This window comes from Bombina bombina, chromosome 2 (genome assembly GCF_027579735.1).
Source record: "Bombina bombina isolate aBomBom1 chromosome 2, aBomBom1.pri, whole genome shotgun sequence".
In the NCBI taxonomy this organism is placed as follows: Eukaryota; Metazoa; Chordata; class Amphibia; order Anura; family Bombinatoridae; genus Bombina; species Bombina bombina.
This window is the reverse complement of record NC_069500.1, coordinates 494,018,642-494,033,454: the sequence shown is the minus strand read 5'-3', so window position 1 is coordinate 494,033,454 and position 14,813 is coordinate 494,018,642. Positions and strand designations below refer to the sequence as shown.

General features: G+C 42.9%; 1 protein-coding gene across 1 annotated transcript in view; it reads right to left on the bottom strand.

The window, feature by feature from the left end:
* The window catches only part of SELENOM (selenoprotein M), a 58,477-nt gene that overhangs the window by 24,856 nt on the left and 18,808 nt on the right, over positions 1-14,813 (bottom strand). The window contains exons 3-4 of the mRNA XM_053702215.1: positions 12,992-13,026; positions 11,180-11,258 (exon numbers count right to left, since the gene is read on the bottom strand). Of these exons, the coding sequence (XP_053558190.1) occupies positions 11,180-11,258; positions 12,992-13,026 (114 nt within the window). The remainder of the gene's footprint in view (positions 1-11,179; positions 11,259-12,991; positions 13,027-14,813) is intronic.

Sequence of the window (14,813 nt, the reverse complement as noted above, 5' to 3'; positions counted from 1 at the left end):
AGAGAGAAAACAATGTTTGCTTACCTGATGATAAACTCTTTTCTTTCGGGATGATGATAGTCCATAGGCCCTGCCCTCTAATATTTCTGGGTGACCGTTCTAATGGCACCTCTGTAGACCCTGCTTTGTCTTTCCTACCTCTCTGTTGAACTGAGGAGAGATGTCTTCTTCAAATACACAATATAAGCTCTTGGGCTCATAAAAAAACAATAGGTACACTGCTTTATACTGAAATAAGATATTAAGTGTACTGCGGCAATAATTAATAAGTCTGCAGTATGAAAAGGGTAATAAATGGGTATACTAGATATGAAAGTGCTACCAAGTTAGGAAATGCTTTGTTATACCCTTTGCAAGATTTGAAGCAGCATGTCCAACAGAGCGGAAACACTGCAAAAAGACCTGCTTTAAATAAACTAAGGGGACAATTGGCATATATAGTATGTGAAAATAAACTTAAAGGGACAGTCTACATCGTAGTCATCTCAAAGTCTTACCTTAGATTAAGCTGCAAATAGTCTCTTGCACCCTTTCTATATCATTCAGCAGGCACAGTAAAAAAGTTATTTTAAAATGAATATTGTTTCTGGCCAGTTTGAAATGGCTGCCAAGCTCAGCCCACTGATGACATAATGATATGGACTGCATCTAGGCACTCTGCTGAATAGCATTGACAGTCTGTTGAATTCAACTAGTGAGCCTTTTGTCATTGGATGCCATATACAGATCATGTCATCAGTGGGTGGAGCTTGGCAGTCATTTCAAAGTGGCCAGAAACAATATTTATTTTAAAATAACTTTTTTACCATTCCTGCTGCATGATATAGAAAAGGTGCAGGAGGCTATTTGCAGCTTAATCTGTGGTAAGACTTTAAGGTGCCTAAGGTGTAGACTGTCAACTAACAAACTAGTGATATAAAAGTGCAGCGGTATAACAACATCTGTAAGTGCTATCCACACTGCATGCAGGTTTCTCATAAAAGCTAACAGCCATAGATACCTTATAATAAACTGGTATGTGAAGTATTAAAATACAGAATTATGCTGTTTGTAATTTGTATCCTCCTTGCCTGGTCTCTACATCATTACTGAAAAAGGGGCCTGTCTCCTACTAGGAGAGAACCATTGAGTAGTGCTGAAGAGCAGGAGGCGAGTAGCACCGCTGGAGACAGCAATGGCATCCTAGAGAAGGAGCGCAAGTTGCGGCAGAAAGACGTCCAATGACTACTCAAGTGTGCCTTCCCGCCACACCAACCCCACACTGTGCTTAGCTTATGGTCCATACAGCAAGTGATAAGGACCTCACTAGGCTCTCTAACCACATTGTCTTGATGGTAAAATAGGAAACCATCTTATAAATAGTTTCCAAAACTACAGAGAATGAAAGTGACCCAAAACTAAAGTGCTGTGTACACAATAAAATGAAGTGTGCAATAGCTTAAAATAATCCCCTTATTAATACAAATAAAGAGGTATTTGTAAGTACTGATTCACAACCCTGATATAGCTAAACATCAGAAGCACTATATATAATATCAGCATTACGCCATTAACCCCTTTCTGAGGTATTTGTGTACAGTTATGTAAGTAACCTGGCTGTGCTATATCGTTACCCAATGTCACCTAATTGCCTTTGGGCTGTGTGAGTTCTTCTGATAGACACTTACCTTGAAGTAGCACCACTCCACTTTTGCTGAGGGACATGTCCCAGCGACACCTGAGGGTAGTTATGGCTGAAATCCCTAAGGAGATAACTGTACACATAACAAGGTATTTTTATGTCCCAGTATCATTCATGGTGTGAATTTTTTTATTTTTTTTTATGACGTCCCAGGGATAAAGGGTCTCAGATTGGTATGAGCTCTCAAAGAGTAATCCATAACCATGGCCGGACTGTTATCAGATGGACATTTGTGTGACGGTCAGATAACAGTCCAGCCACGAGATAGATAAGGATAGATATAGATCGAAAGAATCACAAGAACAGTACTCACACATTCTGTTTGCGCGTTAAAAGCACATTGTGGGACCCATGGTTAGGTTCCCAGAGGCGATTGCAGCGCCCAAGGCTCTGATTAAAACAGAGCACTCTGGAGCATATCTGCCCTCAGTCGTGTCTCTGACATATGTCTGACGGACAAATGTGCTTCAGCATTCTGTCCGAGAACCATCAATAACACCTCTTTTCTCAACCTTCTCCTGTGGAAAAGAATTGCAGGTAAGCATAATTTTTTTTTTTCCCCCATCAAATAGTTCACACATAGCCATGCATGAACCTAAATAGGAAGGGCATTGGGTTATGTAGATGTAAGGATTCCCCCAATCTCAAAAGTCAGGGAGACTTTTCAGCTTATCTTTTCCAATTAAATCTACCTACCAGTATTATAAATTCATGGGGGGGGAACTATATCGCTATTATCTACTACTTAAGTGAAAGAAATAACTAGTCTACCTTTCCACCCTCTTCCTAGTAAAAAATATTTAATTTTGTATGTATGTGTAATAAAAAAATGTGTATATATATATATATATATACTGTATATAATAATAATTCTTAGAACTAGGAAAATACTGTGGATCTATTTGTCTTTTTGCACATATCCACATCTATTTTATAAAAATGTTTTAGACAGAAAATTTGTATTAATCTAATAGTCCTGCACAGATTTTAAAATGGATAGTCTTTGGAGCTGTAATTTTTCATACAGTCCGCAGTACTGGTTCCTGTGTGCCTAAAAAAACGTCAGCTCGTCTTGTATGGAGCAGTACCCTTCAATGTGAGGTCCCTCCCAAGATGTCTGAAAAAGTGTAAGAATAGACAAGTGCACAGAGGCACTCCTAGTGTAATACGTTTTTTGTAAAGATGCACATATAAAAAGGAAGAAATATCCGCACTCAGTGTTACCTCATCCACTATGAGGTATTTTATCAGCACAGTGTTAGTAGATGTTATCTCCTTGATCAGAGCTCTCCAGTATCCTTTTGTTGACCCTGTCAACATTTTATCCAAAAAATAGAAAATGTTTATAGTTCCGTTTCTACTCTGGATTAGCATATAATTATTGAAGGAGATTTCATGCAAGGGAACGGGCCCTTGGGATGGCTGCACGGTGTAAGTACATATTATCTTATTTGCCAAAGCAAATTAAAACTCTGGAGACTGAAAAGAGCAACAGTGGTGTACTGAAATGTATTTACCTTGCTTCAGCTGCTGTTTTTCTGTATTGTGCATATTAGAGGCAGGAGAAGGTCACATTTTCTGGGGGGTTTTATTTTATTTTAAACGTTACAATATTTTTTCTTGTGAACTACTTCAAGGAAGCAGCAGCAAAAGCTGTAGTATTTTCTGATAGTGACAATCACTAAAACCAGGACTGTTGTTAGATTGACATTTGGGTTAGCATATTTATAGTCTTATCCAAAATATATACAGTGGGGCAAAAAAGTATTTAGTCAGCCACCAATTGTGCAAGTTCTCCCACTTAAGAAGATGAGAGAGGCCTGTAATTTTCATCATAGGTATACCTCAACTATGAGAGACAAAATGTGGAAACAAATCCAGACAATCACATTGTCTGATTTGGAAAGAATTTATTTGCAAATTATGGTGGAAAATAAGTATTTGGTCAATATCAAAAGTTCATCTCAATACTTTGTTATATATCCTTTGTTGGCAATGACAGAGGTCAAACGTTTTCTGTAAGTCTTCACAAGGTTGTCACACACTGTTGCTAGTATGTTGGCCCATTCCTGCATGCAGATCTCCTCTAGACCAGTGATGTTTTGGTGCTGTCGCTGGGCAACACAGACTTTCAACTCCCAGACTTTCAACTCCCTCCAAAGGTTTTCTATGGGGTTGAGATCTGGAGACTGGCTAGGCCACTCCAGGATCTTGAAATGCTTCTTACGAAGCCACTCCTTCATTGCCCGGGTGGTGTGTTTGGGATCATTGTCATGCTGAAAGACCCAGCCACGTTTCATCTTCAATGCCCTTGCTGATGGAAGGAGGTTTGCACTCAAAATCTCACGATACATGGCCCCATTCATTCTTTCATGTACACGGATCAGTCGTCCTGTTCCCTTTGCAGAGAAACAGCCCCAAAGCATGATGTTGCCACCCCCATGCTTCACAGTAGGTATGGTGTTCTTTGGTTGCAACTCAGCATTCTCTCTCCTCCAAACACGACCAGTTGTGTTTCTACCAAACAGTTCTACTTTGGTTTCATCTGACCATATAACATTCTCCCTATCAGCTTCTGGATCATCCAAATGCTCTCTAGCATACTTCAGACGGGCCCGGACATGTACTGGCTTAAGCAGGGGGACACATCTGGCACTGCAGGATCTGAGTCCCTGGCGGCGTAGTGTGTTACTGATGGTAGCCTTTGTTACGTTGGTCCCAGCTCTCTGCAGGTCATTCACTAGGTCCCCCGTGGGGTTCTGGGATGATTGCTCACCGTTCTTGTGATAATTTTGACCCCACAGGGTGAGATCTTGTGTGGAGCCCCAGATCCAGGGAGATTATCAGTGGTCTTGTATGTCTTCCATTTTCTAATTATTGCTCCCACAGTTGATTTCTTCACACCAAGCCTATTGCAGATTCAGTCTTCCCAGCCTGGTGCAGGTCTACAATTTTGTTTCCGGTGTCCTTCGACAGCTCTTTGGTCTTCACCATAGTGGAGTTTGGAGTGTGACTGTTTGAGGTTGTGGACAGGTGTCTTTTATACTGATAACAAGTTCAAACAGGTGCCATTAATACAGGTAATGAGTGGAGGACAGAGGAGCCTCTTAAAGAAGAAGATACAGGTCTGTGAGAGCCAGAAATCTTGCTTGTTTGTAGGTGACTAAATACTTTCCAAATCAGACAATGTGATTGTCTGGATTTGTTTCCACATTTTGTCTCTCATAGTTGAGGTATACCTATGATGAAAATTACAGGCCTCTCTCATCTTCTTAAGTTGGAGAACTTGCACAATTGGTGGCTGACTAAATACTTTTTTGCCCCACTGTATATACCACCTGCCTGTCTTCTCATAAGCTTTAGTTCTATTTATAGCAGTGCAGTTAATAGTTGTGCTCACACCTGAAATGTTTTTATACCTACAAAAGAAAAATTGTGATACAAATATTTTGCATTGGTGTAACCACCCCTAATGTGCCACCAGCTGTGCCATTTAATACAATCCTTGGTTAACTACCATGTTATTACTGAATTTTACTTATCTCTAAAGTTCATCCCTCAGGTTTCTTGTCAGAACCAATATTCTGTGTGGCAGGCAAGGCTTGTGGTAGTGGATTTCTTCTCTGGACCTTCTTCCACTATAAAATCCTGTACCCTGAGCTCTGCTGAGAGTCTAATCCTGCTCCACCAGGTATTTCTACAGCACAACCACATATTTCTACAGCACAACCACAGATTCCACTCTAGAGGATGCATATTTTGGTATCTTATCTAAATATTAGTAAGTTGGTCTTTAATCAGTTAAATGGTGTGAACAGACAGGTCTTCAATGTCTTTCCCCCCCCCCATTTAGTTGAATTCTAGATTTTGTTTTCTGGATGTAAATATGGTTTTAGTCATCAGCTGTTACTTGAAAGATCAGGTTTCCCACTCTTCACCCCATGAGATTTTTTTACAGGCACAAGAACAATTTTCATGTTTTAAGCTTCTGATTCCTACATGAGTCTTCATTTTAGACTGCTGTCTCACATTTAAGTTAAGAAAAACGGATAGTATACAACTATATATCCAATAGGGGGCGCTAGTATATAAAAATATATTGCTAATAAAACACAATATCAGACAGTGATGAAATATGTGACGGATACCCTGGCTACCCCGACTGGGTAGCTCTGCCAAAGGGTCCGTCCTCTGCCTGGAACAGGCTCCTATGTTGCCCAGGAAAGTGATTTTAGCAGAAGCCCACCCAAATAACTAGACATACTAGCATTCAGGTGAAACAGGAACAAATTTTATTTGAAAACACACACTCCTTTTATACACAAAGCTCATCTTGATAAGACACTGGACAATCCAAAAATTTTCCTGACATTCCCGCCCCTCCAGACAGACCGACGCCTCCAAAGCAGCCATAGTCCCACAGAATCCCAGGACCCAGGGATGGCGGTTTTGGGGTGATCCCGGAGGAGCTGCAGGTGTCATTTGAAAGCTCTCGGTCCCCAGATGCCACAGTCCAAAAAGCGGGTGATTCGTTGAAGTAATGGGGGTAGGAGTGTCCAAAACCCCCGGTTCCCAAAGGAGCTCCCCTCCGGAAATACCCCCACCTCTTGTCCTCCCTAGGGGCTACCAATCCCCAAAAGAGCGGAGCTCTGGGGACAGTGAAATGCCTTCCATATAGGTACGGTTGAAGCTTTTTGAGGACCCATACCAGGGCAAAGCATTCCTTTTCCACCACATAGCCTACCTCTCTGGGTAACAGCTTCCTACTGATGTAGGCTATGGGGTGGTCTTGTCCTCCTTCGTCCACTTGGCTTAGGACTAATCCCAACCCGAACATAGAGGCATCTGTGTGAACACAAAAACGTTTGTTGGGGTTAGGGGCGGCCAAGACAGGGGCAGTGACCAAGGCTGATTTGAGGCTTAGGAGGGCAGCTTCGCACTCTGGGGACCACAGGACCTGTCGGGAGTTTCTTATGGGTTAGGTCGGTCAGGGGTTTGGCGAGGGTACTATAATTGGGGACAAACCTCCGATAATAGCCGGCAGTTTCTATGAAGGCTAGGACTTGGGTCTTGGTGCGAGGAGTGGGCCAGTTTGCCACTGCCTCGACCTTAGCAGGCTCTGTTCGCTGCTTTGCGCAGCCCACTCGGTGGCCCAGATATTGGACTTCTGAACGCCCTATGGTGCTCTTGTCTGGTTTCAGGTTTAAGCCAGCAGCTCTAAGGCGATCTAGAATGACGCCTAGATGGATTGAGTGGTCCTCCCAGGTGTTGCTATAGATGGCAATGTCATCTAGGTAGGCACAGGCATAGTCCTGGAGGCCATCTAGGAGGCGGTCAACCATATGCTGGAAGGTAGCTGGGGCATTCTTCATCCCAAACAGCATGACCTTAAACTGGTAGAGGCCGAAGGGGGTGATGAAGGGGGCCGATTCGGGGGCTAAAGGGGTTTGTCAATACCCCTTACAGAGGTCAAGTGTAGTTAGGAAGTGTCCACGGGCGATCCTGTCATATAGGTCATCGACCCGGGGCATAGGGTAGGCATCAGTGGTGGTTCTGTCATTGAGTTTACAGTAATCAATGTAGAACCGGGGGGTGCCATCTTTCTTGGGGACCAACACCACCAGGGATGCCCAGGGGGACTGCTGGATGGTTCAACAACACCGAGGTCCAACATTCCCCGGAGCTCCCGCTGCATACTGTCTCTGACAGCTTCAGGTACTCTGTAAGCTGCCTGTCTCAGGGGAGCCTATCCTGGGGTTTCCACTCGGTGGAGGGTCGCTGTGGTATACCCAGGGAAAACATTTCTTGGTGGTCCTCTAGTAACTGCCGGACTTGCTGTCTCTGGCCCACCTCTAACCTCGCGTTGATGGTTATGTCTCCGACCCCCTGGGGGATCTCATTTGGGCCGGGGACCTCCGGCATTGGAAGGCTCTCAGAGTCCTCCACAGCCGGAGCACAGATAGTGGCTACGTCTATCGGTCGCTCTTCATATGCTTTGAGTATGTTCACATGAAAGGTCCACTGGACTCATTCATCTGAACATTTGGCTACAAGGTAGGTGGTGCTATTCAGTTGTTCCACCACATTGTAGGGTCCCTGCCATGAAGCCTGTACCTTTTACGTTTTGACAGGCTTCGAAGCTAGGACCTTCTGCCCTACTACCAGAATTTGGCTATGAGCATTACGGTCGTACCACCGCTTCTGGTTCACCTGAGCAGCCTGAAGGTTTGCCCGCACCATGGCAGTGAGGTCCTTCAGCCAGTCTCTGAACTTTAGGACATACTCCACAATGGAGGGTCCTCCCTCCTGTTCTGACCCCTCCCAGTGAGCTCTCAACAAGTCTAGGGGTCCCCTGATCTTCCGGCCATACAGCAACTCAAAGATGTTAAAAACGGTAGATTCCTGGGGCACCTCTCTGTAGGCAAATAGAAGGTGCAGCAGGTTCCTGTCCCAGTCTTTGTGAGTGGCCAAGAATGTCCGAAGCAACTGCTTCAGGGTCCTGTTGAACCTTTCACAAGACCCATTGGTCTGGGGGTAATATGGGGCACTGAACAGGGGTTGGATCCCGCACAGTTCCCACAACTTTTGGTGACCTCGGCAGTGAACTGAGGCCTCCGATCAGAGACCATTTCTCGGGGGAAGCCCACCATGGTGAATATCTGCAGCAGCGCATTGGCCACTATCTCTGCTTGGATTTTTGTCAGGGGTACTGCCTGCGGATACCTAGTGGCATAGTCTACCACCGTGAGTATGTACTTTGTCCCGGAGGGACTGGGGCGAGATAAGGGCCCTACTATATCTACAGCAACCCTGCTAAAGGGTTCATCAATAACGGGGAGGGGGTTTAAGGGGGCTTTGGTATGGTCCCCGGTCTCCCCTACTTTCTGGCATACCACACACATTCTACAATAGGCCTTAATGTCTTTTGTGATTCTTGGCCAGAAAAAGATTTGGGAAATGCGGTGGTGGGTTCGGGAGCTGCCCAAATGGCCGGCCAGGGGGATGTCATGCCCTATGCACAACAGGTTAGACGATACCTTTGCGGTACTACCAGCTGTCGCTTGGGCACTGGCCCTTTCTTCCTCTGGGAGACCCGGTACAGCAAGCCATTCTCCCATTGGAAGCGCTATTCCCCCTGGGCCTTGGAGGTCGGCCCCTACGCAGGCTCGGAAGGGGACAAGGGTTGGGTTGCTCAGAGTTTCTTGGGCAAAGTCGGAGGGGGAGGCCCAGGATAGCGGATGGAGAAGGGGAGTTCGGATAGGATGTCGAGGGGTCAGGGTAGGACTTCAGAAATTCAGGAATGTGGGTGGAAGGTCTTACCTGGGTGTCCCCATCTGCGGGACGTTGGCTTGGCATTGCCCACGGGTGGTCACTGGCCAGGAGTCCGGGGGAGTATCCCCCAAAAAGATTGAAACGAGGAGGCCAAGGTCATTTTCCAGTAGGACCTCTGTGGGAAGGTCCTTCATCACACCCACATCGACAGCATGGGCCCCGACTCCCCAAGCCAGATGGACAAGGACTATGGGGACTCAGACAGTGGTGCCTCCGGCCACCTGAACAACAAGGGTCTGCCCAGTGGGTGTAGATGGGGAGACCAGATGGGGCTGAACCAGGGTAATGGTGGACCCAGTGTCCCTTAATCCTTGGGTCGCCTTCCCATTGACCCAGTCAGGTAGTGGTGCTGACAGTTAGCAGAGGCCACCAAGTTAGCTTCCTGTAGGGTGCCAATCTCCTCTTCAGCCCATTCGGGGTAGTCCACTGTGGCCGGGGCATACACATAGTGGGCCGCAGCTTAGAAGGTCTGGGCTGGGGCAGTTACCCAGGAGGTGGGCTGGGGGTGTCTTTGCTGGGCTGCTGGATGAGGTCAGCACATTTACCTTCTTGATAATTACTTTTTTGACACAGGTGAACCAACTATATTACTCTGAGATGAAGGGTCATGATTGGTTTGCAAGCCCTTGGGAAGGGGTGGGATTTAAACTATTAGGTGGCGTAGGCCTATTTAAAGATATTATGGAAACAAACACAATATGTCTGATGAAACGGTTTTAACCGAGAAACGCGTTGCATAGTTTCTCACACTGAATGCTTTGCTTACACAGTCTATAACATGAGTGTTTTTTTTATCTGTTTTAATATTTTAATAAATATACTGGACATTTTAAGTACTGAGTGCACTGTGTTAATCTTTGAGCCTACGCTACCTTGAGGGTTTCCTCCACCTGAATCCCACGCTGTGGATCCTGTGTTCCAGCACCACTGGAGTTCAGCTAGCTGGACTGCTGTAAAAAAATCCAGCCTGCACCTGTTGGCATAAAAGAGTGCCTTTCCCATATGTGAGTACCCTGTATCTTCCTTCTCTGTATCAAGAAGCCTTATTTGACTGATACACACACATGCAGCGCCTCTCTTGTTCTGTCATCCTGTTTTAGAGTCATCACATTTAAGTTAGTCATCCTCCTCCCAAATTTAGAGCTGTGATTGTTTTCTTATTTTAATCTGCATCAGACAATTCTCTAAATTATATTTTTTTTGGATTTTATGAATTTTCTATTTCCCCTATCCTCCTATAGAATAATGAATCTCTTTATTGGTTTTAAAATTCCTTTGTCCTTCTTACAGAGCTAAAAATGCATAAAAATAGATATGCAAATCATTTGGAGCAAAAAAAAAAAACCTTGGAAGCACACTGCCCTCTTCTCATATAGACGTTTTCAGTCTTTTTTTCAGTTGCTAAAAAGATGTATGTACATAGTAGATAACAAAATAACTGTGCATTATTACTTGAAGGACAATTAAAACAGGACCTGAGGACCTCTTAATTCATCAACGGTCAAAGAACCCTGAGTTGAGTTCCACAATTCTCCTCATTAGGTAAATAAAAGTGTATTTTGTAAATGTTTCTTATTTAAAATATCATCATAATCTAGCCTACATATGAGTATAATGTAATATGGTATACACACATTACTTCTGTTAGCAACCAACTATCCCCAAAAAAAAAGTGTGGGAACCACTGCCCTTAAGTGAAATATTTTCCCTAAATTAAAGGGACAATAAATTCCTTGTATATTGATATTTCTGCATTATTCCAATAGATTAACATATCAGTTGACCATCTTGTTTGCTGCAATTGTTTTTCAAAAAACTCCACCCACCCCTTTCCTTAGTTGGAGGAACCGATCTGCAAAGTCTGCAGATGACCTGACTTATCACTACCATTGTATTAACAAAATCTCCATTGTTTGACTTCAATAGAAGTGATTATATAACAAGCTGCAAATTAGGGACAGATATGTGACGAGGTTAGGCTTGTGAAGCCTGCCATGTGACCTTTAAGTTTTCAGACTAAAATTACAGGAAAATGATGGAACAATAAAGTATATTGCTTTTTACTATACATAATAAAGATTTTATATTACAATCTCAAAAGTGTTTACTGTCCCTTTTGTTTGTACTAATATCAGGGGCCTATTTCTCACATAACGCATCCCTTACCTCAAGTTCTTCATAAGGGGAGGCAATTAGAACAAGCTCAGGATCTGCACCAGGGACATGCTTCATTTCAAGGTTGTGGCTGAGAGGGAGGGAAGTTAAGGATCAAACATAAAAGGAGAAAATCATTTCCACAGCTGCCACATCACAATCTTTCTAAACACTAACTGGTTAAACTCAATCAGCGTGCTGGGGTTCAGTTTGAGGATATATAATAAGCATTTGATAAATATTCTTAAGATAAGCATGTTTTGTATTTCATCACTTTGACTTAAAGGCAATAACATGACTGAAAAGGATACGGTATCAGTGTACATCACTTAATGGAGAAAAGAATAAGATACATCTTTAAAGTGACACTGTAGTGCACAAATAAAATGCGCTGTGTCATTTTAGCACTAAAGACCATGCTAGTCTATATATATAGCCCTGCAAAGTTAAAGTGCCTCTCTGTAGCTGCAGAGAACTGCTGGTCCTTGGTGAGCCTATCGGCAGCAGTATTCACACAACCCTGCCAATCATTGACCATACCTGCTCATAACCAGCAGTTCATCTTCCTAGCAGGACTAGGTTTAACTCCTGCAGGGTTTGAGCACATAGAATTGCAGGGTCAGTAGTGCTAAACTTACATGCTGTAAAGATTTAGAGTGTGTACATTTTTTGCACGGCAGTGTCCTTTTATTCCATCCCTGGTCACCTGCAGTAATATAGTACTAGCATACGTTTGCTTCTCCTGTATTCCCATACACTGTGTTCAATTTTATACTATATTACACCAAACAGGATTGTAGCTAATCTTATGTAAACACTACGCATTCAAAATGTCTCAGTCACTTATTCATCGTCTATCCCAAAGTATAAATATTTCTATATAGCTTGGTGTATTATTGAGGAGAGGTTAGAACATAATTTAGTGTCTAAGTATTAGAGACCTAAAACCAATTTTTTTAAGATTCCAATAGGTCATAGATTTTTAACCCCTTGAGTGCTAACGATTGCTCTGAGCCGTTGCAGAGTTTCCCATTCTGGAGCTAATGACGGCTCAGAGCAAGTCTTGGGGGTCTGAAAAAAATAAAAAAAAAGTTTAAAAAAAATAGTTAAAAAAATAAATAAATAAAAAAAAAAAACATTAAAAAATCTTAGCACCCAGGTGGGAAAGTGCTTAGCACTCAAAGGGTTAAACAATGTTCCATTTGACTTCTATTATCAATTTTGCTTTATTCTCTTGGTATCCTTTTTTGAAGGAGCAGCAATGCACTACTGGGAGTTAGCTGAACACATCAGTAATCCAATTAAAAGAGGCATATATATGCAACCACCAATCAGCAGCTAGCTTCTGAACCTACCTAGATATGCTTTGCAACAAAGGATACAAAAAAAACTAAGTTAATTAGATAATAGAAGTAAAATGGAAAGTTATGTAAAAGTGTTTGCTCTATCTTGGGTTTCATGTCCCTTTAAGTAACAGCGGAACAAAAAACACACACAGGCTTATGAAATAACTGGATAACAAATATTGGCTGCTATGTGCAATGGTAGAATCAGAGTGGTTATATACATTATATATATATATATATATATATATATATATATATATATATATATATATATATATATATATATATATATATATATATATATATAAATAATAATAATTATACAAAACAAGTGCAAATGTAATGTGACGTTTCGGGGATCAAACCGTCCCCTTCTTCAAACCGTATATATGTGCAGGAATAGGGACTGTTGCAAAAACCTAAATGCAAAATAAGTCTAGAAGTTTTGCAAACATTGCAGCAGACAATTAAAGGATACTAAAGAGGGATATCCTCCATTACGAAGGCCTTCACCTGGAAGAAAGCACAGAAGTTACTTGTGGTACTGACTAATCCTGGCCTAGGGCCAGCACTTTATAACTTTTGGCAGTGCTTTTTCCTGGTTAAACATAAAAGGCTTTATTAAAAGTAGAAAGGCTTATTTTTTGTTTGTTTAGCCAACTGCAAGTGTTCACAGCTCGTATATCCCTGAGTAACCCTTTAATTATTATTATTTTATTATTATTATCAGGTATTTGTAGAGCGCCAACAGATTCCGCTGCGCTATAAACATAGGCGGTATACAAGATAACATTTACAGGGATCAAATGGGTAGAGGGCCATGCCGAGAGTTGCACTGTTGTAGTCTGCTTTTATGAAGGCGATCTACAAACAGCTGGGCTCATAGGCTTACATTCTAAGGGGTTCAAGGGGAAAGCAATGGAGTTAGCGTAGGTTGTATGCATCCCTGAACAGTAGAGTCTTTAGGGAGCGCTTGAAGCTGTTAAAACTAGGGAGAGTCTTGTGGAGCAAGGCAGGGAGTTCCACAAGATGGGAGCCAGTCTGGAGAAGTCCTGTAGATGGGAATGTGAGGAAATAACAAGAGAGGAGAAGATGAGGAGATTGTGAGCAGAGCGAAGGGGACGGGAGGGAGAGTATCTGGAGATAAAGTCTGAAATGTGAGGATTTTATGTTTAATCCTTGAGGCAAGACGAAGCCAGTGAAGGAATTGGCAGAGAGGTGCACCAGATGAGGAGCGATGTGTAAGGAAGATGAGCCTGGCAGAGGCATTCATTATGGATTGTAAAGGAGCTAGGGAGACCAGAGAGGATGGAGTTGCAGTAGTCGAGGCGGGAAAGGATGAGAGAGTGGATTCAAATCTTAGTTGTCTTGTGTAAGGAAAAGTCTAATTTTAGAGATGTTTTTAAGGTGGAAGCGGCAGGCTTAAGCCAAGGACTGAATGTGAGGAGTAAAAGAAAGCTCTGAGTCAAGTGTGATCCCAAGACATCGGGTATGCGGGGTAGGGGTAATGATGGAATTATCAACAGTTATAGAAAATTGGGGGGGTGGAGATTTTGGAGAAAGGGGTGAAAAATGAGTTTTTGAGAGATTTAGCTTAAGGTAGTGAGAGGACATCCAACATGAGATATGTGAAAGACAGTTAGTTACACGGGTTAGTAAGGAAGGAGGTAGGCCTGGTGCAGAGAGGTAGATTTGGGTGTCATCGGCATACAAATGGTATTGAAACCCGTGGGACTTTATTAAGGAACCTAATGATGATGTGTAGATTGAAAAGAGAAGGGGACAGAGCCTTGAGGTACCCCAACAGAAAGTGGTAACAGGACAGAGGATGCTCAAGAGAAGGCTACACTAAAGGTACGCTTAGATAGATAGGAAGAGAACCACGAGAGAGCTATGTCGCAGATGCCGAAGGATTGGAGGGTTTGGAGCAAAAGAGGGTGGTCAACAGTATCAAAGGCTGCAGACAGATCAAGGAGGATAAGCAGAGAGAAGTGGCCTTTAGATTTTGCTATAATTAGGTTGTTGGTAACCTTGAGAATTGCTGTCTGTCGAGTGATGGAGACTAAATCTAGATTGCAGTGGGTCAAGAAGAGAATTTAGTGTAAGGAAATAGGATAGACGTGCATATACTAGCTTTTCAAGGAGCTTGAAGCAAGAGGGAGTAGGGAAATAGGACGGTAGTTGGATGGGGATGTTGGATCGAGAGAAGGTTTTTTGAGGATAGGTGTGACCAGTGCATGTTTTAGAGATGAGGGAAATATACCAGTGCTGAGGGAGAGGTTGAAGATGTGTGTGAGTAT